The sequence below is a fragment of the Epinephelus lanceolatus genome, chromosome 21 (genome assembly GCF_041903045.1).
Source record: "Epinephelus lanceolatus isolate andai-2023 chromosome 21, ASM4190304v1, whole genome shotgun sequence".
Lineage (NCBI taxonomy): Eukaryota > Metazoa > Chordata > Actinopteri > Perciformes > Serranidae > Epinephelus > Epinephelus lanceolatus.
In genome coordinates, this window is record NC_135754.1 from 13182894 (window position 1) to 13210382 (window position 27489).

The 27489-nt window shown below is 40.5% G+C and overlaps 3 protein-coding genes across 4 annotated transcripts in view; 2 read left to right on the forward strand and 1 right to left on the reverse strand.

Annotated features, from left to right (window-relative positions):
• shisa8b (shisa family member 8b) overlaps window positions 1-15518 on the forward strand; it is a 52026-nt gene extending 36508 nt beyond the window's left edge. Inside the window, exons 4-5 of the mRNA XM_033610981.2 lie at window positions 1304-1417; window positions 7173-15518. Of these exons, the coding sequence (XP_033466872.1) occupies window positions 1304-1417; window positions 7173-7717 (659 nt within the window). The 3' untranslated portion in view covers window positions 7718-15518. The remainder of the gene's footprint in view (window positions 1-1303; window positions 1418-7172) is intronic.
• A 1305-nt stretch (window positions 15519-16823) lies between these two features.
• desi1b (desumoylating isopeptidase 1b) lies at window positions 16824-21170 on the reverse strand. Its single transcript, XM_033610724.2, has 6 exons — window positions 20793-21170; window positions 20579-20600; window positions 20386-20455; window positions 20110-20219; window positions 19516-19638; window positions 16824-18049 (listed from the first exon to the last, which is right to left on the reverse strand). The coding sequence occupies exons 1-6, from the start codon at window positions 20878-20880 to the stop codon at window positions 17968-17970; spliced, it is 495 nt and encodes a 164-aa protein (XP_033466615.1). The 5' UTR covers window positions 20881-21170; the 3' UTR covers window positions 16824-17967.
• A 121-nt stretch (window positions 21171-21291) lies between these two features.
• On the forward strand, window positions 21292-27380 carry xrcc6 (X-ray repair complementing defective repair in Chinese hamster cells 6). Of its 2 annotated transcripts, none has more exons than XM_033610642.2 (13): window positions 21292-21407; window positions 21946-22034; window positions 22822-22934; window positions 23164-23305; window positions 23604-23855; window positions 24101-24287; window positions 24486-24672; window positions 24934-25102; window positions 25518-25679; window positions 25818-25947; window positions 26183-26283; window positions 26390-26506; window positions 26675-27380. In XM_033610642.2, the coding sequence occupies exons 2-13, from the start codon at window positions 21962-21964 to the stop codon at window positions 26872-26874; spliced, it is 1833 nt and encodes a 610-aa protein (XP_033466533.1). In that variant the 5' UTR covers window positions 21292-21407; window positions 21946-21961; the 3' UTR covers window positions 26875-27380. The 2 variants fall into 2 exon arrangements, with proteins under 2 accessions (XP_033466533.1, XP_033466534.1); XM_033610643.2 differs by having other exon boundaries at window positions 21348-21397.
• The last annotated feature ends 109 nt before the right edge of the window (window positions 27381-27489 follow it).

Sequence of the window (27489 nt, forward strand, 5' to 3'; positions counted from 1 at the left end):
CTTGTGAGAACAAGTTATGAACTTGTGGGGAAAAGTTATTATCTTGAAGGAACAAGTTGTTATCTTGTGGGAACAAATTATTATCTTGTGGGAACAAGTTATTATCTTGTGGGAGCAAGTTATTGTCTTGTAGGAACAAATTATTATCTTGTGGGGAAAAGTTTTTTTCTTTTGGGAACAAATATTATTTTGTGGGAACATGTTAATTATCTTGTGGGAGCTAGTTAATTATCTTGTGGGAACAAGTTATTATCTTGTGAGAACAAGTTATGATCTTGTGGGAACAAGTTATCATGTTGCGGGAACAAGTTATGATCTTGTGGGAACAAATTATTATCTTGTAGGAACAAATTATTGTCTTGTGGGAGCAAGTTATTATCTTGTAGGAACAAATTATTATCTTGTTGAAATAAGTTATTATTTTGTGGGAACAAATTATTATCTTGTGGGAACAAGTTAATTATCCTGTGGGAAAAGTTATTATCTTGTAGGAGCTAGTTATTATCTTGTGGGAACAAGTTATAATCTTGTGGGAACAAGATATAATCTAGCGGGAACCAGTTATTATCTTGTGGGAACAAGTTATCGTCTTGCGAGAACAAGATATAATCTTGTGGGAACAAGTTCATTTTTGTGGGAACAAATTATAATCTTGTGGGAGCAAGTTATTATCTTGCAGGAACAAGTTAATTATCTTCTGGACAGAAAATAATAACTTCATCCCTCAAGATACTTAACACACAACATATGTATGTCCCACGGTGGTCCACTGACAAGGGAGGGGCTTCACCTTTCTGGTATTTCTGTTTATATTGTGCTCTCATGTTTCATATTCCCAAATCAATGCGGATAATCAAATTATTACCAATCAATTGGCACACATCAAGCGTTGGGCAGGCAGTATTATAACATACTATGGAAGTACTGGTTGGATCTGGGGCTTCAGGCGAATTATAATGAAGCTGCCATATGAGGTCTGCTGTGCATGTTTGATACTTAAAGGTGACATGGTGCTCACAGACTGTACACATTGGAAGAACTGTTAGTAAGCAGGGTCCCTCAGCACATTAATGCTCCAGGGCTACCTAAAGGGTTAATCCAGCCACGATTCAGTGCCAGCATTTCATAAATTTATTCTGCATCTGGCAACTACGGTGTGATTATGTCATCTTAAAAATACTAAGAAAGGTTGTGGTAGTGGTTGAAAAAAACATAAACTGTATACGTGACAGGACACACGCTCTTTGTGCCTATTGTGATCATTGCCAGCTGACTCTGCCTCTCTTTGCTTGTGTCTTACCAGAACAGTACCAGCTGAATAACTCTGCTTACGGGCCATTTGGACAAGGGCTTCCACACCCGCACAGCAACCCCAGCACAGTGGGACTCAACAAATATACCTCCCTCAAAGCTGTGGGTAAGTTGGACACACAAGCACACACAAAATGATGCTGACTCCAACCGACACAGTAACCTTTAGAGTACAGTAGGTTGGCAGTACAGGAGCTGTCAACTGACGAAGGTCTCTTTGCCTCTTGGCAAACCGAGAGCTGATCTTATAGAGAAGCACACGCTGTTTCTGTCTGCCACTGTGCTGTTAGATAATGAAATCGTCTCTAAATGTGATTGAGTGATTGATTGATTACAGCAGACTTACTTTCCAGCTCCTCACAGCCGACAGAGAGGCCTCGGGAGCTGTCTGATCAGTTATGTCACTGAAACCTTTGTTTTAATGACCAACAACACTGTGATCTTATTACAGCTAGGATCATTGTGCAACAATATTTTAGCAGAGGCTAAACAGGCAGCAGAGGTCATTGCGAAGGACCAAGCTCTATAATACATGTATTTCATGTAACACAACCTCTGGGAGCAGCACTGGAGCTTTGAGACGAGAAGAAACTACTGAGGAAAACATGATGAAAACTATGTGACTGGTGAATTTTCTCACTTTGATTTTAACTACAGTAAAAAAAAAAAAAACTAAACTTAAAGGGATACTTTTCAATTTTCAACCAGCTTTCAATCATGATGAAATGTGAGTAGTAGGTGTAAATACAACACATTCTCACTCCGACCTCGTCACATATTGACGTTTGGTTTCCATGTCCACATAAGACATGCAAGGTACCCTGGTTGCGTTGATTGTTGACGTTTTGGGACACTGTGTTCTGCCTGTTACATACATTGTCTTCTTTCAAAATATGTTTCTGTTTTCACAGGAACTTTAACATTTGCATACAGTCTCTTTCAAAATAAACCCACTATGTCGGTACATAGGCGGCACGGTGTTATGGTGGTTAGCACTGTTGCCTCACAGCAAGAGGGTTCCTGGTTCGATCCTGGGTGCGGGAGCCCCTCTGTGCGGAGTTTGCATGTTCTCCCTGTGTCAGCGTGGGTTTTCTCCAGGTACTCCGGCTTCCTCCCACAGTCCAAAGACATGCAGGTTAATTGGTGACTCTAAATTGTCCGTAGGTGTGAATGTGAGTGTGAATGGTTGTCTGTCTCTATATGTCAGCCCTGCGATAGTCTGGCGACCTGTCCAGGGTGTATCCTGCCTCTCGCCCACTGTCAGCTGGGATAGACTCCAGCCCCCCCCCGTGACCCTCAAGAGGATAAGGGGTTAGAAAATTAGAAAATGGATGGATGGATGGATGGATGGATATCGGTACATCACCACAAATAGACGTTGTTTTTTTTTTCCTTCAACGACAAACACACATGGTTGGGTTTAGGAAAAAAGAACAGGCTTTGGCTGTAGAATCTTACGCAGTGCGAACACCGCTCTCTCAGGTGAAAGTCGGTGTTTGTTGGACCCCCGCACCCGACTCAGACTTTCCCCTCCTTCACTTTTGTCCTTGTCCTGCCGCGTTTCCCCAGGCGCTGTGAAACTATAACGGCAACCAGCCACGTATCATGCCTTCGTTAAAGGATGCCTTTTTTCGTTGGTTTCTGATGCTGCAAGTCACTGCCCAAGCACCAAATTTCGACAACTTGTGAATAAGACTGGGCTTGTAAATATGTTAAACTTCCCTCCATCTTACTAGCACCCATATCTCCCTGCTCATCTCCCAACTGAAATCCGCTGGATGATGCCTTTTTCAGTGGTGCTACAGCTGTTGCTCAGACTACAAATTGTACTTCTGCACCATGGACACAAAAAGTATGAAAGCGGATCGAGACAGAGACTTACCCCCCACTTTCTATGCAACTGGAATCTGGCTGATTTGGTCAAATATCAACTAATGTATGAGGTAAATGTGAATAAAAAATCCTTAATTGGTGATCTGTTAGGTGAAAACTGACCACATACAGTCAGAGTGACTTAATCATATTGAAATGGTCATGGGTTTTTAGCTTTAGCTTATTGTTATAAAGCAAATGTTGACTGCACAATGTAACCGCCATAGAATAATGACACTATCGACATTTAGACTTGTTCCTTATAAGCCTCACCATCACTATGCAATTCTGTCAGCCACCAGGTAAGATCTTCCGTTAAAAAAGAAGTGCGACCATTAAATAACCAAAACAGGAAGAGAATAGTACCTTTGTCTTCTGTGGTAGCAATGGGTAGCTATCCTCAGTTACCAAAGAGTATCAGAACTCACAATGCTAAGCTTCACTCAACAGATGAGTCAAATGTTATGCAGCACTACAGCAGTTAAGGCCTCACCATAATGAGGGTTCATGATTGTCTGAAATCCCTATTCACAACTCACTATTGAGTAAACTATTGAGTGTGAACTGTGATACAGAGCAAAGCTAACATGCCTTCAGATGTGGTTTTGTAAGTGAACTGTGATATAACTGCAAAGCTACTACAGCCTGGGAAATAGGCTGTAGGGTTTTTTATCAGGTAATTGTACAAAACATTTAATGGCTATAAAGGTCAAACACACATGTTGTTGTCCTTGAATAGCAGTGGGTGTACTAGCATATAGAGCCACATCCAACCCCAGGTATCCCATTAGACCAAAACAGCCCTATACAAGTGAGCCAAAGGCAAATCACTGCTTGTCAAGATAGATTGTTTTAACCTTTATTACCCATGAAGGGTTGACTGAGCATGAAAGTCATTTTTAAGCATAATTGGGAGATGCCCAGTAACAGCGTAAGCTTCTAGCCTACAGATTTTTAGTTTGCCAGCTAATTGGTGTTAGCTTGGTTGTACCCGCCCTCTCCAGGTAGCTTTTTATTGCTTCCAGTTAACTCGTTATAAACCAGAGGTCACTTAAAGGGTCTTGGATATATAATATATGGCTACATGCATCCTTTAAAAAACTGAGGTTAAAAAACATGTCCCAGTCAGTGGAAAAAATGATTTAAAAAGACATGACCCTATAAACTGTGAGGTACAGTAGGAAGCATTCAAATGTTATATAACTTCATATGAACAATTTCTTTTCACAGTTTTGATTGGTATCAATTTTTCATCATTTATCAACTATTTTTAAAATAAAATCAACTGGTAAGAAATCTCAGCATTTAAAACATAGATGAAAACAAACAGCTGCTGTTAGTGGACTTCGACTTTTGGGCAAAAATGATGAAAACACACACACACACACACACACACACACACACACACACACACACACACACACACACAGAGCCAAGGTTACTGTTCATGTAGTCAAGAAGCTGGCGGCGATGACCTCAGTTTTTAGTTTATTTAAATAATTCTCTGTGACATTCATGCTAGCCCATGACACTCACACGCATGCACACGCACACTCCGGACTCAGGGCGAGGGTATTTATAAACCTTCACTGCTATGTCCCCACTTCCTGACACACATACCTTTACCTCCATCATCTCCATTTCACTCCTCAGTTCCTCCCTCCTCATTGCTCTCCGTGACTTCTGCCCTCTCAAGCCCAGCATAAGAGAAATACCGCGAGTGTTCACCCTAAGGGCATGTACCAATTGGAAATACTTAAATCACCAGCTTTCCCCTTTGATCTTCTTCAAACCATCCCCCTCATCCTGACCATCCTTCTTCCTCCTCTGATTCTTTCTATGTTATCTTTCCACTCATTTAGCATTTCATATTTTCTCGACAAGAAAGTCCAATTTATATGTAATGGGAGAAAAAATAACCTCTTTGGCTGCTGATGGGTCACACTGACCCTTCCAACTAGGCACTGCTATTATACTTCCTCATTATTTTGCCATTTAACTTGTTTTCTGTTCTGTCATAACATTGCGTCCTTCTTTTAGGTGTCTTCCTTTAAATTTTCACCTCCTTGCTGGCCCTCTAGTTTTCCTCCTAACTTGTCTCTCTTTTCACTTTTGATCAAAAGGTGAACTGTTTTAGTGTTTCTTGTTAGCATTTAAAATAAGAAACTTTTTTAATAGCAACAAGTGATATTTATGGTATAATGTTACCTGCTAAAACAAAGTGTAACAGTAGCATAAGTGGAGAAGAGTCATAAATTCAGAAAACTGGCTCACCAATGTTAGTAAACCGGCAGTAACTCACAAAAGTTAGCTAACATTAGCTAACATTAGCCACCATAAGCTATTGTTCATACCAGATCGAGTGACGCTGCAACCCAATCACCAGAGTAAATGTTGGCATTGTACGTTTCTGCAAACAACAAACACATTCCATTTGTATGTTATTATGCTGAAGTTTTCATATGTTTCAGTAATAACACTGTGGTTAGCGTGTGGTTAGGTTTAGGCAAAAAAAAAAAACTTATGGTTATGGTTAGGATATGATCATGTTTTAGCTTAAAATACCTGCTTTTGGTGGCACAATCCTAGCTTGAAAATGCAGCGACGTCTTGATTTCATGGCACTATCCTTGCTGGAAACACAGCAACATCTTGGTTATAAACAAAAGTTTTGGGGGGGTATTATTCCCAGTGGAAATACAGTGATGTTTCACTAAAAACCATACCATTTTTGGCTAAAAAGCCGCTGGAAAGACAAAGGTAAAGGTAAGTAAAGACCACCCAAGTTTTTGCTGAAAAACACTCTGGTTTGGTGGTTAAGAAGCTGCTGGAAACATAGCCACAGGTCGCTAAAAAAGTCCCATGTTTTCACAAAAACACTCAGGTTTGATGGCTAAAAAGCCACTGGAAACACAGCAACAGGTCACTAAAGAACACCCACGTTTATACAAAACACAGTGATGGGTCACTAAAACACCCACATTTCCCTAAAAAAAAACCTGCAGCAATGACTCGGTAAATTGTTGTCTGTTTGTTTCAAACAATGGTCTCCAACTTGACAGGCATCTTGCCTTGGTGACATAGCATCCACCATCCCTTCCACCTCCCGAAGATAAAGTAAACTTACATCACTTTAAACGCTGATATGACACATATGAAATCAAAATGTAACACATGCTTGGTTTGCTGAAACATACAATGCCAACATTTTCTTCTGGCGACTAGGACAGAGGCTTAAGTGGCAACACCCGTAAGTGTATTAAATTGAGGTTTTACTGCTTATCAATTTAAGTTTTCATCCCCAAGGAGAAAGAATGTGTAATTTCATGTTTCAAAAGTTGCATGGCCTCCCTTTAAAAGTTTCTAAAATACTTTGAGGAGCAAACGAACATGACATTGCTGACAGGTTGGAGCCGGGAGGTCCTCACATTAATGCATCATGGATTAAGTGTGATTCAGTCGTCAGTGTTCCTACAATGACAGACTCTGTGTTTGCACATTGACAGTTCATTTTAGGCTACTTCTGCATGTGACTCAGAACTGCATCAGACTGTGACAAATTGAAAATGACTCTAAAGTATAAACAAGTTTAAGTAGGCCAAATATAGCATGTGGATGCTGTACTGGCGTAATTGTTAAAGGTTGAAAACAGAGCACACTACAGTAAATTAAAGTATTATTTCCTTTAATTCCAACTTTTTAATTTTAAGTTAATCATTTCTGTCAGTTATGATAGCATTTGCCGAGTCAGATGATCAGACAGGTGGAAAACTGTTTTTACCAGATCATTTCAATTACATATCTTAAATGTCTGTAGCCCTCATTGCACAGGAAAGCTGTGTACGCACAACTACAGTAAGTACAGAAGGTCAAAGTTCAACCAGGAAGTCAGTCTGTAAAACACCTAAGATGAAAAAAAAAGATGTCCAAAGCTACAAAAAGAACCATATTGTAATAAACTTTTCTCACCCACCCCTTTCTTTGTTACAGCGCACAGTGCGTCTCGTAGCTACTACAAGAGCTTCCCACTCATGGATTTCTCCCAGTACCAACCTGTGGCACCTCCAGCCTTCCAGCCTGTGCCTCCACAGCCCAAAGAGAAGTCATATATCCACCAGCCTGTGTCGGCACACCATGACCTCCACGCCCCTCTCTCCATCTCCATCCCCTCCAGCCACCTGGAGCATGCACGCCTCCCCAAGACCACCACGCACCCGCTGCTCTCTAGCTCAGCCTTCAAAGCCTGGGAGCCGACTAGCCGCCACGTCCACAGGCAGGCCTCCGCCCCGGGGCACACCGCCCCTTCAATGCACAGCTCCACCCGCAGACAAGGCTACTCGATCCGGAGGCAGCAGAGCATAGAGAACATGCCTGATCTTTTTAGCCAGCCCTATGTAGGGGTGTACGGAGGAGCTGAAAGGGGGGCCGCGCAGGGGCAGCATGTACAGGGGCAACACCCATCTCAACCCTCCTATTACCACCACAACAGGCAGAAGAGCTACTCCACCCACAGTACGACTGAGGTGACTGTCTGAGCGCCAAGGCCTCAGAGAGCGGTTAAACAAAAAGCTTTGGTGTTAGCTAAATGCCAGACTTTGGGACAGTTGGCCCAACAAGTGAGGGATATTAAACAGAGAGACACATTCAGATTAATGAGATAAAAAGGGGTCATTTGATGAGTAGAAACAGAGATATTCAGGAGAAAAAGAGCGTAGAAGAACCACCACACTTCAGAGATTAGGTGAAGGTTATAAATGGACTCTAGCGATGGTCTTTGATCACATTTAGACTGTACCTGAAAGGAAATCTATCACTCTCAGGTTCCTATTGGTCACACAGCCTTCACAGATCCTCAGTTTTTTGTGGTTTCATTGTGGCTGTACAGGCCTTATAGGAATAGAGATGAGAGAAAAGGACAACACAAATCTTGCCAGCTCTTAGAGCAGGGGGCTTGATTTTGTCTTTGAAAAGGTTTTACATGTTGACTTCCTGTCAGATTTAGCAGAAACGAACAGTTTGTGTTGGCCAAGTAGCTCTGGTTAAGTTTAGGTAAAATAGGTCATCAGTACAAGTGGCTGTAAAACAACAGCCTGGTTCATGGTCAGGTTTGGTTATTAAAAACATTCCACAGCTGACAAATAATGCAGCAAGAGGCGAAACTTCCTAATGTTGTCAACAGCTGCTTTAATGTAAATGTTGTTTGAAACCTTTAAGATCCATGTATGTGGTTCACCTACAGGAGTTAGACCTCACCTCAGGAACGACTCAATTTAAATCTGGAAGAACACTGAAAATCTTTTTTCTTTATTCTCAAGAATAGTTTTTTTTTTCTTCCCAAGAGTTGGAAAGATTGATACCACTGTCATATCTGTACGCTAAATATGAAGCTCCTCTCAGCGGCCAGTTGGCTTGGCCTAGTAAAGGTTATGAGTACTCGGGAGCGCAGTAACCTCCTGAAGTCTTGTCGTAACGACAACATGTCATTATTACACTTTGGTTTTGTACAAAATTTAAAAAAACAAGATATAACATGTTAAAGACTAACTTTTTTGTGATCTGAACCCTATTTTCCCATGTTTTTCTGTATGTGACTAATGAAAACAACAAATTTTGAAATCGCCAATTGCCACTGACAGGCTCACATTGTTATTCTAAGTAGGGGTGGGAATCTCTAGGCACCTCAAGATTCGATTCAATTCCGATTCCGAGGGCAACGATTTCAATTATAAAACGATTCTCGATTGTAAAACGAGCCAATAAGAAAATTTACACTAGATATTGAAAAACATTTTTGTAATAAAGCTGGGAGTACATATTCTGTATCCAGTGCATACAAACTGTATGCACTGGATAAGAAAAACCCTTTTACTTACTGTGGTTGAGATGACTACACTCCACCAGTCTCCTCCGGTCCATCCTCCTCATCCACAAATCTCAACGGGACTCTCCTGTCCCTCATCGACCTCCTTGACATTTCTCCTCCAGTATTTACAAAACTATAACTGACTATAACTATCTATGAACTATAAAAACACGAACTATTGCAAAAAGGATGAACGATGGCAATACTACGAACTATGGTGAAAACACGACAAAAACACGGCACAAAAAACTCAAAAGCTCTCAAAAAAACACAAATACTATTATTTACAACACTAAATATTATTTACAAAGAAAATGCCACCCAAACTCCACTAAAACTCACCAAAACTCCACCAAACTACTGTATATCACTGAGTTACGGTAATTTGAAAAATAAATCTAAAAATAAAATTAAAATCGATTATGAGTTTTCCAAATTGATGCTCGCATCGTTCAAGTCAGAATCTCAATGCATCTAAAAATCAATTTTTTTTCCCCCCACCATTCTAAGTGTCTGTAACATTATGGAAATGATCCCTATAGAGGTCAACCTTTTTATTAAAGAGTAAGATCCTTTTGTTGAACCAAAAACAGCCCTGAAATCCCAATTGGTAAACCCAGCAGACCTCATTTAAATAAACAGTAATTTTAGCATAAATAAAGCCAGCATATTTTCACATCTAACTGGGTGAATTGATGGTTTATTTCAACCAACCCAGAGTTGGTAATTGTTTAATCAGCTTAAAGACAGACCAAGACAATTTTTGTGAGTTTTATTTTGTTTCCGTCAACTATGAATGAAGTGTGTTTTACAATTTATTTCAATGAAGTCTGGTGGAGTATCAGGGCTGGAACTGGTTAAAGAAAAATAATCTTTCTCTTTAACAAAACATTTCTATCTCTGAAGGGATCATCTCCATAATGTAACAATCTGAGCCTGTCAGTGGCAAAAACAAGCACTTTTAGTGGACATAAATTGACAGTGTATAACTGTCCATTAACTCTACATTGTAGCCTGTTTGAAATGTGTCAGCTGCAGTGGTCTCACTCAGTACTGGACCAATTTCAAAAACTGTTGTTCTCATTATTCACACAGACACAAAAATATAAGAAAATAGGGTCCAAGATGAAAAATAATTTAGTTACCCTTTAATTAATGAGCCTCAGAGGCACTAGTAGGCAGATTTTGTTACATCTGGACAGATCTAGGTTAGCTGCTTTCCCCTAATTCCAGTCTTAATGCTAGCTAAGCTAACTGGCTGCTGGCAGTAGATCATATTTAGTGTACGTTTGCTTTTTAGCACAAATATGAAAAGATGATATTTTGACTAAAATGCTTTGCAGTGGTGGTTAAGAAGTTGGGGTCCTTCATAACTCCTGTAAGTGGGATGTTTTTGCACAAGGTGATAATGTGGGGTTTTTGTTTCTTTGTTTGTTTAATTGTGAAATCATCTTGTTATGGTGAGTTTGTGGAGTTTGTGGTATGGGGCAGTAACATTCCAACTTATTTTAAGCACAAATGGTTGATTTGACATTTGGGTTAGGGTTAGATTTTTTTTGTTTGTTTTTTTAATGTTTTTTTTTTTAGATACACTGGACATTTTTATTGTATCCTATACATCATATACAATTTAGTTCAGGTGTAATTACAAATCATCTCAAGGTAAAAGAGTTCAGGTCATTTTCAGGCCCCATAGATGTCTTTCTTTGCAGTTCTTTGTCCCTCCTGTTCTTCTTGTAAAAACACCTCTTCTATTTTGCATCTCTCAGTCTACCTCCATGCACAGCTGTTTTCTCCTCATTTCTTTCTCACCCCCCTCGGCCTCTCCCACCCTCTATCCACAATGAAGTGCTTTGCATTCTGTACCATCGGGCCAAGCACACAGGGACAGCATCCCCGGGGTCACATTAACTCAACGGTGAGGACAATGCCACCATCATGTCAGCTCCCATCAGCCTCCATCCCGTCTAGAGAGAGGGAGAGGAGGAGAGAGAGGGACAGTGGAAGAGCCAGAGGCTGGAACTCTTTAGACAAGAAGAGAAAGGGAGGAGAGAGAAGAGAAAAATAGAAAAACAAATGTACATGGCCGCTTGTTTTCTTTCCTCGGGGGGTGGAAAGGAAAGAAGTCACTGTGGATCTGGGTCTCTCACTACTAAGCTGTCTGGGTCATAACTCGGACGTGTGTGGATGCCTGTGTGCGATTTCCAAGCCCCAGGCACCATTGCAGGGGGATTCGCTGAGGCACTTCTAGGCCTAGAGCATTAAACATTTGTCATCTTGTCTCTGAAGCCTGCACAGCAAAGGACAGTGTGCAGAGCTGCTGCTATGAACATGCAACAGTTAATGCTACACATCCACTGGACTTGTTGGTGAGAGTTTATGGCTCCAACACCCTCAGGAACTGCACAGTCAAGTCAGCTGTTAACAATGATTGCTCATGTTCCCAGAAATACTTCCATAAGGTAATAATACATGTGCTTAAAGAGCACATTTTCTGTGGTTAAAGTGAGAAGTGCTTTTGTAGCAGCTGAATAAAGAGTCAAGCAAAAATATAAGTACAGGTGAATAGAGACCAAACACAATTAATGGACAAATCACACAACATAACACAGTGCCATTAAATGACCGAACCCCTCTTTGCGGCTAAACTACCTGCATAAAGTAGTGACATCATATAAATTCGCCATATTTAGCCAAATCAAATTTTAGTATCAGCTTTAACACACACATACACACCCACAGATACACAGGATCTACCTTAGACTTCACAATCACGTACAGCCTCACAAAGTTATGCAGGAAATAATGGGGTCTGAGACATCAAACTAAATTTCAAATGTCCTGTTTTCCTGAGAGACAACAGCGCAAGTCTGAGCCGCAGGCTTAACATCCCTAAATCCTTTTATATCATGCTGTATATTAAGGAAGTGCAACATCTAAAAGCAACCATCGTTCTCAAGGCAACAAAAGAGAACATTGTTACGCTACATTTCCACCGGATGCAGCAAGGACGCTTGGGGACATGCTTGATGGGCTTTCCACTGATGACATACCATATTATGGATTGCATTTGATTGATAAATGCGCTGCTAGTTGGGTGGTCCCTGGATCTCTTTTAGCTAGACCTGTTCATAAACTGTTATTTCGTCTAAACAGTCCAACCAAAATGTATTTCTGAAAACATCTGAGGCAAGAAACAGGAAATGCCGCTGCTAAGTCTCATTGTATTTTAGAAGTACTTTGCCTAGTTTGACAGCTTGGTCCAAGTTTCGTGAGCCAGATGCATGGAAATGGACTGACTCATTTGTCTAAAGTTGAATCTAGTCTACTTAACGCAAATACAGACAAGCCAATGCACCAAAAAAAACCTCCACCAAGCTTGCTACAACACTCCCACTACCCAATGGGCGACTGCTTCTCCTGCTATCCATAGGAAGTCAGTAGAAAGCGCCCTTCGTCCCTGGATCTGATGGAAATGGGCCATTAGGTTACTATCTTCCAAGATGCTTTCTAAGCATGCAATAATTTACTTTTATGGCCACTTGTGGGGGCAGCAGAAGCAAGCTGAGAAAAACGATGACATGCCAAACTTCTAGATGTTGCCTTCTCGATAGGTAACTGTTTACACATTTAGAAGATTCAAAGCTATACTCATTTTGAATCTGGCAGTGTGATTCAAATCCAACATTCAATCTCCTTTTAGCTACAGTTTGGTCTCTGCTAACTCTTGAGGGAAATATCCATCTAGTTTCTAAATGCTTCACTATGTTCACTTGCTGGTCGCTGACTTTGTCTTTTTGGTTATGGTGGTGGACAGGTAAAGTACAGTGGGTTTTTAGAGCTGCTTTGAGAAAAAAAAAATCAGACTGCTGAAGCTGAAAACAATGCCCTAGAGAGATAGTGAACCAAAACAGTAAAGTTGCTGGTTGAAAAACCAAAAGAATGAGCTGAAAGATGCTAAAATAGTCAATAGAGTTCAGGGGAAATGGAGAGTTGGGTGCAGAGATTTCATACAAGACACGAACACAGCCACTGTGATGTGACAGATTGGTTTGTGGAATATTGTTTTGATGTCTTGAGCTTTTTTGCTGTCACCATCTTGTTTTTTTTGTTTGGAGCCAGAAGTGACCATATTTGGAGCAGGGTGGAGCTTTAGAGGGGCGACAGGTGGATCTGACTTAGAACCGAAAGACACCACGGTAGTAGATAGTGGTCAATCCCAAGGTAGCCGTGCCGTAAAGCCCACTCTGCTTGATTATCTATTTTACTCTAAATGAGACCTTAATTTACTGAATACTCAATCATGCTGTATTGAAGAAAACTTGAAACTACTGACTGCAACCAGAAACTCAATAGGACAATGTTTACTGAGGTAATAAGTCCAGTGAGAAGTAGGGTCATTGTCTCATAGACTTCTATACAATAATACTTCTTTTTGCCACCAGTTGAGTCGCCACCTGCTGGCCATTAGAGAAAATGCGGGTTCACGCCACTTCCACATTGGCTTCAGTTCTCAGACCTGGAGGCTATTTCCACTTCTATCATACAGTCTGTGGTTGTCGATAATTCCCTGTAGGGTTCATCACTTCATACATATACATATAGATTAGTACACCTTAATCAGACTTACATTATAAAGTAAATTTCAGTGCATAACCATGGTGCACCACATGCAGACATAAAACTAATATTAACTACACACCTTCTGCAGCTTTCCTCCCATTGATAAATCCTATTTTTTTTTCACATGGGAGGATTGGACCCCCACCTTCACTTCCTGTGTATTTCTGTGAGTAAAGCAGGGTATTAACACTGTCAGCGGTATAAGATTCAGTAACCAGGGATAAATTGCTGCAGGTAAAAGCATTTACTGTAGAGTGCTTTCTTTTGGAAAGTTGTCACAGAGTATTTGGAGTTGTATATTTAAACAATGCCATTGGGTGGCACCAGATAACAACACAGTGACATCTGAAAACATGAGTTATGACAATGGAATAACATCAGTTTTCCGTCCCACTGCCAAAATCTGCCTCTCAGTGACAAAGTGCACTCCATATTTGCCCTCATGACCCCCAAACCACACACAGTCAACCTCACTGTCTCCTCAAAGACAGGGGCCATTTCTCTCATTCACTAACAGATACAAACAAACATACTGTCATAGATTTTAACTCTCTACACTGTGTTTTAACAAGTTCTAGTAAATGGATCTGAGGGTTAGCAAATCAGATTAAGCGCACTGTGACTGATGCTTTGGTCACTCTTTCAACCAAACACATCTCACACGAGTTAACACAAAAGTAATTTTAACATTACCAATGCAGCAAAGGATCATGGGCAGGAATCATTTCCTCTCCTTGCTTGACGTTGTGTGTTAAAAGCGTTGAGATCTGCTGGTTTAGAGAAACAAAATCTGTTTTTATGAGCAATAGAATTTTAGTTCTTTGCCGTGAACAAGTGCTTCCAATATTTTCTCTTGGTATGAAATCATGCAACAACGATACCCCTGTTCTTTTCATCCATTTCTGATAAATGTTTCACATCTGTGTACATTACGATTCAATCTTTTTGATTACGGTATTTTTTAGGTTTTATGTAGTGCAGACATCTTTGGAAAAATCATGTGTTCTGCTTTATTTATGAATATTGTGTAAATAGGGATTTTCCTATATATTTCGTTTGAATAAGGGCTGTATGAACCGAGTCATTGTAAGTATCTATTATAATTGCTGTCAGATTTTAATAGAATATATTATTTCATGTTAAGGATTTTAGCAACATTAAACATGCATAGAAAGTTCTAAATTAGGTGAGCTGTGCAATTTTCTACTGTGCAATAGAGGAGGATGAAGTAGGCCTGTTGTAATGTTACATTATTGCAGCGGGTTTTTACATTAGTGGCAAAACACAGTGACACACATTAACTGCAGTGTAGGACAAAGCAACTGGAAAGCTGACAGGCTGTCTAAAGCATCGATACTTTCTATTGTATGATTACACAATACTGACTGATACAGTATATGGGACGCTGTGCAAAACAAGTAGTGGTGAGGTTAGATCTGATTTGCCGTGAGCAGCATGCAGCAGTTTGTTTAAAACTGGTTTGCACACGCAGAGAAGACTGTGATATGTAGCGCTGTGTGCGGATACTGGGCTGTGCAATAGAAACTGTTCCTTTGCAAGTTAAAGAAGGGAATTCATCCCACTTTGGCACTATGAATCTTTGCAGGTCATTGTCTTGGAGAACCTTATATTATCTGTTTAACAAAAGAATATGTAAAAGAACAGAGCTATGATAAATGTATAATACAAAAATGATAGCCAAGTAAATCCAAGGTGTGTTGGTGTGATTTACAGTATGTAGCAAAAATATGTAAATACTGTATGTACCTGTTCTTATTACAACAAACAGCTAATTTATACCCAAAATGTTCTAGAAAAGTTCTTTGCAGAGGATTGTTTAGTAACTGATGCCACTTTTGATGATATGAAATATTAAAGATTGTAAAATCAATATAAGGCTTTGGTTTGACTTGTGTTTGTATCAAAGAAATGAGCAAAACACCTTATGGGTCAGTTAATTCTCAAAACAATGAACAGACAAAACTCCAATATAGCTGTAAGAGCCAATTTGAGATCACTTTCACCAACTTTTTCTTAATAATAAAAAATGCTATATTTAACTGTTGTCTATTGGCAGGAGATTGAGAGCACAACATCTGTTTTGCTGTCAGCCTCAGAGCAGCTCCTCTGGAGTAGCTGGAGGTAAATGACAGTAGTTACAGTACATCTGCAGTATTCTCCCAGCTGGGATTTGAGCAAGAAACAATCACAAACATGTCCCAGTAACCACTAATTCACCCGTCAATTCTACAAATGTAAACACATTAAAGATGTATGTGTTGCTTTGATGTATCGCGGAGTAAACTGGTCGGTGCCACCGCTGAAGTGAGCCTGTAGTGACACCCTATGGCTGCTCTTGGTACTACATGAACCTGAAGCATTCGTAATTGGGTGTCCTCAAGTTTGTAATTCTTAATCCAGTCAATTTTAATCCTTTTTTTTAAATTGTTTTTATCAATGCAGAACATAAAACATCAATAAATTCTTATGCAACAGTAATGAGCCATTCTTCAGGTTGAATATTTTAATAAAATTTAAAAACTTACACAGTCCAGTTTTTGAGAATAAGTGATTTTAGAGGCCTTGTGCATGTATGTAGAATTGCATTTGGGACAATTTAATACTTTTTAACAACCTGCAGACAATCTTTAGGCATGATCAAATAGGTGTGATACTAACAATGCCAATAATAAATATATTCAAAATAACAATTGATAATTTAAAGGAAACTTTTCAGGAAGGACATGAGAATAAACTGAGAATAAAGACACTGCTGGCATCATTCATACTTGTTTCTCTTTAAGGAGTTATTCATGGCCTTACAGTAATGCAGGTAAGTGGCTGTTTGCATTAATACCTGCTGTACATTATCATGCATGTAAATACAAACTACGCAAAAATTCAGTATCCATTGCCATCGGGAACAATACCTGGATATGTAACAATCTGTCCTTATAAATTGAACCGTCTGGCAAGTAAAGCAATTGAAAGATGTACATGTGATTTGGTCCTGTATTTCAAAAATGCTCTGCGTCATTAGCTGTTCCTGAATGAAGCAACCACCTCTGAAGTTACACATATGTACACTAAAGACAACTCAATATATTCAGTCAAACTGTATTTTCTGAATATACAAAATACAAAGACAGGCGAGAGCGGTTTACTTCATTTTAACTTTCACTTTCTTACTTGCTCTTGGAGTGCAGCTCTGACATAATGATGACCACAGGAAGGAAATCATAACAGAATATGACATGTTAAGTATTATCCAGAGAACAGGTATTACTGTGTATTTTGATACTGATACAGATTAAGTTTGAAAAAAAAACAAAACAGTTATTTAAGTGACACATTTCGAGGATTGCGTTAACACTCATTAAAATACAGAATGAAGCATAGCTTTGCCAAAATATATATTATATACTGGTATATATATTACGCACATACTGTATATTCTGTTAAATTGTAACGAACAGCATCCCTGATGATGAAGAAAGGCACTTGACTCAGAAGCCGAGATGCGCACAGTAATCAAAAATGTATGATGTGACAATGACCACAAGGAGGTGAGGCGATGACGGGGACACTTATGAGATGGATTAATCTCCATTCTCCCTCTCAGCTGATATGGTGGCATACAGGGTGAAAGACAAGTTATGTGTTTGAGCATGAAGAGGCAAAGGAGTGATAGAATTAGTCAGGCTTTGCTGATACAGTGCTGGTAAGGAAATATATCAAGTTCCGTTAACATTTTAAGGAAGCTAAAAGTTACCATTATTGTCCTCTTCTCAAATCTGATTCTGTACGGGTCAATCAATTTTCTATACTGGTTCTTAATTGTAACACACTTCACAATAGACTGTCATAATGAAGCACCTTAGTATAGGAGGGAGATGTATATTTAAAAGCATCTTAATAGCACCGATGCAGGTAATTAGGATTTCAGCTTTTAAAATAACAATTTAAAAAACAAATCTGGAGGATATATATAATGATTTAGTTCAACCAGGCGAGGTACTCTCACTTTATAAACACACACAAACTCGTAGCAGCACCAGATTTATCGCACCCAGAGTAGAAATCTCCTTGTTGGCCCCAGTTGCTGGCAAATCTTAAAAACCTCAGATGTGTAGAATATGCAGAAACTGAACAGAGAGGACAGTCCAAAAGATGTCTGGTTAACTGGAAAAGCGACTTAAAGCAAAGATCAAAGTGTCAACCACAGGCGGAGATGTGATCAGGGTCTGGCTGGTGGCTGATGGCAAGTGTCCCACTCTTACCCAAACTCTTAAATAAAATCTATCGCTGTCCAGTTATGTTGGTGCCTCCGGGATTTATGACGATGGAATCCAGTAAGGGACGGAGAGCCTGGCCAAAAGGCCTAAAGAAAGTTGAAACAAAGTACAGCATGTGAGCTATTACGGGGAGGGGGAAATGTAAAAAAAAAAGAGCATAAGACGACCACAGTCTTTCAACTGAGAATAACACACACTGGCAGAGAGCAAGAAAGAGATAAATAACAGACTGAAGTCACAGTGTCACATTAAGTGCAACTGCAGTATTACTTTTGTACTATTGCAAGTGATTGCTGTGTAATATTAATATTTCATAAATGTTGCGCTGTACTGCAACGCAATGTTGTCTCAGTGTCACATCCTCTGGGAGGTATGAGTGAACTGATCAAAAGAAAAATCCATCATTACATCTTCTCATACAAGACATCAGTCTGGGGTGTTCAGTACATCTCAGGCTTTATTTGGGGTGAAGTGATGCAAATTACTATTTTCCTATGCCTATTTTTTCCTACTTGCCTCTACTGCTCTAGTTGCATTTACTTGGCTGTAACCCCTACTTAGAAATAAATACATCTTTAAAAAAGTGTTTTCCATCTCTTCAACAGTGGATTTCTCTCTGGTAGATCAGGGAACACTGGTGCACAAGCTCTTTCTATTTCACAAATGGCATCTAAGGGACTCACACCAGTATATATTGCAGATGAATGACTTGTCTTTCAACTAACTACTGCTTTCCCCACTTCCATCTTCTGTTATTTATGTTTGGTTGGACATTCACAAGAAATTGCCAACCAACAAAATGATCAAACAATGTGCAGGCCCATCCACAGAAATGGCTGGACTCCTACAGTGGCCCCGTGAATGGGCCCTCCCAAATCTGCTTTGGACTAATCAATTCAACGTAGGTACATCAGTTCAGTTAGTGAATTTTTAAGGTCATGTGACCAGCTGCCCAAAGTTTCAACAATTGCATTCACTTTTAAGGGAAGGAGGGATACATTGTGAAACACACACACGTTGCTATTATCAATATTGTGGTTCAAATAAATTGTGGTTATCATTTCGTATACTTTGGGTGAATGTGATCATTGCTGGTCTCCAAGCCCCTCCCAAGGAAGTTTTCCTTATGGGCGGCCCTGACATTGTGTGCTCAAGATCTGTTTTCTAGTGTGCTCTGACAGTAGAGTGGCAGCATTTGCACAACATTCTTGACAACCTGAACAGAATCCAAGCCCACCTAAACTATATACCTTACTATAAAATTATATAGTGACAGGAGCCCAGTGTCAAATAAATGACCATACAGGACTTACGAAGACGGACACCAAAACTGCTAAAAAAGTTGCAGCCAAGTTCTCCACCAATTAGTGGATTAGCTTTGGTATCATGATGGTATTAATTATTCAAGGTATTAGATGAAAAATACAAAATAAGGATTTCTAATATTGTGACATCAGCATAAGGAGAGATACAGTTTGACTATAAATACAGAGAATAAGACAGAGACAAAAATAAGAACAACAGAACAGCTTTACAAAGCTTATCAACTCACGTGGACAGTATGTCAGATGGAAGGTCTGTAATGTACGATGGGATCTTTTTGCCCGTGAGGAACTGAGCCACCTCGTTGCTGAAAGTGTTGCAGTTGTGCTCAAACAAGTTGTACTTGTCACCTCTGTTCACCAAGAGAAAGAAGACGAGAGAGAAAGAGAGGAAACAGAGATATATTCAGAGAAAAGACAGAGAGCCCGGAGAGGGTGGAGAGGTGCGGGTGAGTAGCAGGAAAAGACAACATAGAGACATAATGATGGAGAGATATTACAAAGGAAATATGGCCTGTAATTCTTGCTAAAACAAGAGACAAGTTCAAGGTGATAATATTTTGTAGCACCGCAGGTTATTTTTGAAAGGTTAGCACAGCAGCAAGTCATTTGCCTTACAATTACTTTTGTGTTTTTATTCTTTATTCTTATTTTTTTAATTGTAAATTCCTGCTTTAATAATTTGGAGAATGCCAAGGATGCCTCATAATGTTCTGGCAGACTTTCTGAAAAAATTGGTCAAAGTCCTTGAGTCACAAAATGAATCCTTTCTAACATAACCTACAGGATGGTCCAGCTGGGGTGTAATGAGCCTGTGCCTTTACCTGTATGTGGACTCTGCCAGTGAAATCAGGTACTCCATGAAGAGCTCTGCATTCACTTCAGTGGAGCCCAGGTCCACTATGGAGTCAGGGTCACCCAAGGGGGTTCCACTCTAGGATGCAACACACATAAACCCCTCAGTATGCCTTGTTTGAAACACTTTGACAAACACTTTTTGATTCATTACTTTGTTAATATTTGCATTTTCCTGTACAGAAATAAAAATGTTTAAATCACATGTGCTTTGTATTTGAGGAAAGAATGAAGCTGATTCTTACAGGTGGACAATTGCTGATGCCTTCTCCCATATAGAAGAACTCCTTTCCATGGATGACAATAGCAGTGTGCCTATAAAATATCAAAACACCTTATTCCAACAAACCTAAGTCAATGAAATCACTTTACCGCAGTTTACAGCATCTTTGGTGAGAAAACTTACAAAATTTACTTGATAAAAAAAGCTGCACTCACCATATCCCATCGAGCTGTCTCCCTGTGATGATAAAAACAAGAATGAAATCAGACTGTCCTTATTTCAACCTTATTTATACATCAAGTATTCTGTCAAGCCTCCATCTTAGGCCTGAGCAGCGTCCCCGGTCTCTCCTGAGTTCTCTCCCGGGCCCGGGCGCACTGTCTACGGATTCCATGAAGCCACTCAACAGGTAATTCCTCAGAAACTCACCTAGCATGACAGGACTCAGCTGGCGGGCCATGCCTTTGGACATGTCGTAGATGTACAGTAACACTGGGTAGGAGTCGGTTTGGTCCATGACGGCAAAAACAGGTTACTTTAAAATGACAACTGCCGCTAACCTAGTTCAAAGTTAGCTGACTCACACCCACTGGGAGTTAGCTTGCTGGCTAATTTACCGGTAGGTAGCAAACAAACTTTAATTAAAAAAAAGTTTATCGTGGAACTGTTACGGCTATAAAAAAAACAAGCTACAGACTACTTTCCAGAAAAAAGTAATGAATAAAGTATAAAATATAAATGTCGTAGTAAAGGTCCAAAGTTACCAGGGTCTGACAGCTCGTGCTGTGTCACTGTCCGACTGTAAACAATAACATGACTGTCAAAATGTGATTTCCCACTTTTTCCGGAGTCGAGCCCCTCTGCTCAGAAGTCCCGCCCACTTTGCTAGGATTGGCCAGTATCTTAGATTGGCAGACCAGTGTCCAATAGACGACGAGCCGTTTCATACGCTCTTCAGCGTGCTCGTTCACGTCCCTGAACGCGCCAGTCATTAAAACTAGCCCGGACTTGTGGGGGGAAAGAAACAGAGCACGGCAAGTGACTGTATGTTCATGCAGTGACTTAATATATCTTCATGTTATTGTTTTAATGTGTTTAGTCCTTATAGTTTGTGTGTATCATAAGAAAAATATGTTTGTTTACTAAGCGAGTTCAAACTGTAGGTGAGGCGACCAGCGGCTAATTACAAGCTAAGCTAGCTAACCTAAACACTGCCTGGGCAAAGTTGAAACCTCGGTTAAAGTTTATAAAGTCTTAATAATATCTACATTAAACGTCATACAGGGTTCAAACGGCGTTGTCCTTTGCACAGGTATTGTTCACTGATTAAATGAGCACGACACTATTGTGGCTCGGGTTGGGTTGTGCTTTCTTCCAAAATGCATCAGATGGTTAAGAAGAGATGGCCCATTCGTCCAGAGGTGGAGCGTGTGCATCATTAGAGTTTACAGCAAGATGCTGGCTGCGAAAAAATGACACTGTTTGAATCCAGTCCAAATTCTCTACTACTACACAGTTTAAACATCAAACGTTTAAGTACTTTATTTTACCTGTTGTTGTGTCTTCTTGTATCCTTTGACAGAAAAAAAGCGGCGTAGATGGCGGAGTGGAACGCCTTCTACCGCAATGAGGAGGATGAGGAAGAGCAGGAGGACGGAGAGCAATCTGGAGGTGAGATGAAAGCCTCCCCATCACTTCATTTGTAGTGCAAATAATGCAAGATTGTCTGCTACCACAGCTCTCTCTAATATGGGCATTATTCCTCTACATTTTATATTTCCTCCACATTTTTATATTTCACTTTACGTTTCACTAATACATGTGTCTGACAACTTTGATTTGATCACACCTGCATGCCATGTAATTTATATTTTACAGTGATCTACAACATATGACAGTATATGTGAAAAAAGAAACATTAGAATAATGAATAAGTAGGAAATAAGTACCCTTCTTCTATAGATTATTGTGGTAGGACTTAATGACACTTGTTGCTGCAGTGTACACTAATGCATAAGTGGACTCAATGGAGAATAGGTGCAAATGGTGGTGGCAAACTGTCAGTTAAATAAAATCACGTGGCATGTGTTCTTTTGCAGCAGGAAGAAGTCATCTCAAGATAAAATTATGTTTGGCAATACCTTCCCGATTCCACATTTAGTAATGTTTAATTGATTAGTTAGGAGACCTGTGAGGCATTTTTCTTTTTTGTAGTCTTGTAATGTTATCCCTACCACTCACAGTCCCAGTCGCCATCATTCTCAGCTCTGCTGCTATTGGAGACTATCCTCTGCTGGCATGTGCTGTGCACTACATCACCTCTGTACAGCCTCTCTGAACTGTAGTACTGAACATGTTATTTAACACTTGTTATCAGATAGTGTTTGGTGCTAAAAATTAAGGCATTTTCTGAAGCCTTAAAGTCAGACAATAACAAATCAGTCTCTCTCTTTGTCAGATGATTACAAGGTGACGGGGAGAGACAGTTTGGTCTTCCTGGTTGATGCGTCCAAGGAAATGTTTGTCAAAGGAGAAGACGGAGAACCCTCCAACTTTGACATGACCATGCAGGTAAAATGGCCAGTTGTCTTTTTGTCCTAGTTGGATTTGCAGAAAAGTGCTGGCATTTTTACAAGTACATCATCTAGATTTTTTCATGCAGTTATTGTTTTATTATTGAAAACATAAGAAAAACTGAAAACTTCCAGAGCTTACCTATTGCACATCCAAAATAAGTTGTTTTATTATTAGATACCCCCTTATTCTTATAATAATCATCGTCTGTGTTCTGTCCTCGTAGGTTGTGCGCAGTGTGTACACCAGTAAGATCATTAGCAGTCACAGGGACCTGGTGGCTTTGGTTTTCTACGGCACCGAGCAGAGCAAAAATCCCAGGAACTCATTCAAGCATGTCTATGTGTACCACGACCTCGATGAACCCGGTGAGATGCTGCACTCTGCAAACACATGATCACACTTCACCTGTAAAGCTGCTGTTTTGCTGAAACCACAAATGTGGGCACAGCTGCTGTGCACAGGTTTCATGCTTTGGATGTATTCATATAAAACATATTCAACCTTTTAATTTATTGTTATAACATGTTATTTCTCACAAACATAGGAGCACTTGAAATACCAGTGCACAGTTGCCGTTGATTTTAGTAAATACATTTTTGATGTCAGTGCATGTGCAGCAAAATGTAAGCACTTTAATAAAGTCCTCTGAATCTGCCTGCTAAGGTGCAAAGCGAGTGCAGGAGGTGGATGCTCTGCGAGGGACTAAAGGTGCCCAGCTTGCGGCAGAGACCATGGGCAGCGGGGAGACGTCTTTAGGAGACGCCCTGTGGTGCTGCGCCAACCTCTACAGTGACATCAAGCTGCGCCTGTCACACAAGCGGCTCATGATCTTCACCTGCAGGGATGAGCCACACGGGGGTGACAATGTGAAGGACCGACAGGCTCGCACCAAGGCTGGTGACCTCAAAGAGACCGGTATGTCTGAAGGAAATGCTCTTTTTTTTTTAGTGAAAATCTGTCATACTGTTTTGGATTAAAGTTCAGAGCTGCACTTTCTTTCTGTTTATCAACCCAGCTAGTCCTTACAATTTATGACTTCTGTGTGATAGGCGCTAACATCAAAATGTTACTTCATAATTTCTAATTGGTGATTCTTAATTGCAGTTTTAACATGTTAAACTTGTACATCATGGACTCATGTGACTGATCCCCTCTCTTAGGTGTCATCATTGACTTAATGCATCTGATGAAACCGGGCGGCTTCGATGTCGCACCCTTCTTCCGTGACATTGTAAGTCCACCTGAGGATGAGAGCGAACTGGGGCTGCAGCTGGAGCCTTGTGACAAACTGGAGGACCTCCAGAAGAGGGTGCGCGCCAAGGAGCAGAAGAAGAGAGCCATGGCCAGGTAGCGACAAGTCACACATTTCTGTTTCCAAACAGATAAAAGTAGAGTTTAGTTACTTAATTTTCTTTCTTATTGTTCTATTTACGGCTCTGCGTTTTGCTTTCTTCTTCCTTTGTGGTGCATCGTTGTGTCTATTTAATCATTTAACACTTGTTCTTCCCTTCTCCTTACTCTTTCTTCCCTCTCTGCCATCTTCAGGCTAAATCTCTGTCTTGGTGAGGGCATAAATCTAGCAGTGGGAATTTATGCAACTGCTGTGACAGCTCGGAAACCACCTCCCGTCAGACTTTACAGGGAAACCAACGAGCCAGTCCGCAGCAAAACCCGAACCTTCCACACCCAGACTGGCAGCCTGCTGCTGCCCAGTGAGATAAAGAAAGCCCAGGTGAGAGCAGATTTGATGTAGAAGATTGGTTTGGTCTTTTTGTAAAAGATTTAAATTGTCATATATGTACTGTAAACTGCAAGTTTGATTTTATAGTAACTAACTGGTAATAAATCCTAAATTATGGTCTGTTACCCACCAGAAAGACTTGATGACAAACAGCTGAACAAAATTAACCTGAATGTCATTGCTGATCAAAATCATTTCAGTGATTTGATTCAGTTGATTCAGTGATTTTATTGTCATGTGTGTCTACTCCAGGTGTATGGTAAGAAGCAGATTGTGATGGAGAGAGATGAGGTGGACGCCATCAGGAAGTTTGACGATCCTGGAATGTTTCTGATCGGATTCAAACCCATGGAGAAGCTCAAACGTCACCACCATATCCGACCGGCTGTCTTCCTCTACCCTGAGGAGAACGAGGTGAAAGGTAGGACTCTTTGTTTGTGTCTGATTTACTTCACCCACAAAATGACCATTTGTATATCACTTACCCACCACGTGTTACCTTGATTTCATGAGGAAGCTTTTGGCATGCCTCCACAGTAAACGGAGGATCCAAAAAAGGAGAACATTCTTCATGAATGGAAGTAAAGGGGGACCGCGTTTTACAACAGCAAAACTGTATCAAAACATCAGCACCTTGTACTAAACTCATGCAATTTGTGCACGAGACTTGGATTATTCTACATGAGTTTGTAAACAGATGTTTTAATGCAGGTTTCCTGTTGTTAAATCTGGTCCCCATTTACTTAAATTCATGAAGAATGTTGCCCTTTTTGGAATCAAAAATGTCTTACAGCATCTTCTCTGTTTGTTAAGCGTGAATATATTCTTGGTTCCAGGCAGCGCATGCCTGTTCTCTGCCTTGTTAACAAAGTGTAGCGAGAAGAACGTGTTCGCTCTGTGCCGCTGCATCTCCCGCCGAAACTACTCACCTCGATTTGTCGCCCTGGTGCCTCAGAAGGAGGAGATCGACGAGTGGAAAGTACAGATTACACCACCAGGTAACACACTGCTGGCACCAAAGTCTACAATACTAAAATTATGGGTCCCTCAGGTAAAAGGTTGCGAACCACTGGTCTAGATCATTGTAGTGTACTGAAGTTTGATGGCAACATGTGGTCTCTCATGCCCTAAATCAGGTTTCAACGTCATCTATCTGCCGTACGCTGACGACTTTCGGACTCTGGATCCTCCCCAGTGCCCATCGGCTTCACAAGTTCAGGTGGACAAGATGAAGGAGATCGTCTCCAAGCTCCGCTTCAAATACAGGTAGCTGCTCATGTTTTATGGAGATCTTCTTTTAGGGATGCTTCTGTAATCCTAAACAGCAAAGCAATGTGTCTGTGTCATTGGTATATGTTGTTTAGCTTCTTCAAAATGATACTACTTTAATTGAGGCATGGCAGTTTTCATGTGGAATTTATGGACACTGTGGTGCTCGTAACAAGGTTACTCACTGGGTTTCTGTCTGTAACATGTTTTCATTGTTTGTAATGTAATGCAGGAGTGATGCTTTTGAGAATCCAGTCATCCAGCAGCATTACAGGAACCTGGAGGCCTTGGCTCTGGATATGATGGCTCCAGAGGACGTAGAGGACCTCATCAGTAAGATACAGTCAAACAAACATTCAAACTGTCTCGACCTCTACAAAAACTTCTTGCTCTTATGTCTCACACTTCCTGCACCTGTCTGTCTTTTTCTCTGTCTCAGTGCCAAAGGTGGACCAGATGGACCGCCGTCTGGGTCCTTTGGTTCAGGAGTTTAAAGATCTGGTCTACCCTGCGGGCTACAACCCCGAGAGCAAACCGGCCCCTAAACGCAAAGCAGGTCAGAGCTGAAGTCGTAACAGGAACTGAGTAACATTGCTTTTACTGTATCTTTGTTGTTGGTGCCGAGGTTATTGATCAGTACTGATGAATGTGGCCCTTTTGTGCTACGATGCGGTTAAAATAACATCATTCTTTTGACTGATGTTTTTGATAAATGATCCAACAGCTGATACCGGAGGTGGAGCAGAGAAGAAGCCCAAAGTGGAGGTGTCAGAAGACGAGCTGAAGGCCCACGTGCAGAACGGCACCCTGGGTAAGCTGACCGTGCCCGTGTTGAAGGACGCCTGTAAGCAGTTCGGGATCCGCACCACCGGGACCAAGAAGCAGGAGCTGATAGATGCTCTGACCGCCCAGCTGGGATCTTGAGGAGTTAAATACACAACTCAACTGTGCCTTCATGAGCAGACAATTTTGTCAGATCAGTGTATCTGTTGCACCTCAAGTGTAGAATCGTCTTCAGACACTTTGTACAAACCAAGTTCTGGTAAACTGTGTGATCTATTTTGAAAGCAGGTAGCAGGTTTTTAATGTACAGTGTGGTCTGTGAAATTTGGGGACAGATCAGGACACTGTTTGGAGTGTTGAAAGAAAAGATTCCTGTTGTGCTTGATAAGATTAAATCAGTTGAATTACCCTTTTGTTGTTGTCAAGGCATCATGGTTCAATACAGCTCAGTGCTAAAGTCTGCAGTAGGTGTGTCAGTCCTAGATCATACGAATCGTGTTTGAATTTCTGGACTCTCAAAGTGGTTGACATCATACAAAGTCTCATGAACATTGAAACACATTGTACAGTAAACATACAGTCATAAAAATACTGTAACTAGGGTTGATAATCCTGCATTTGCATTAATAAAACCAAAACCTTTTACAGCCCTGCATCCACTTTGTTTTATTTTTATAACCCCATGAGTCAGTACACTGTACATGTCGAGCAGCATTTCCAGTTTTTCTTGTAGCAAGAAAGAAAGAGGTGTGTTCA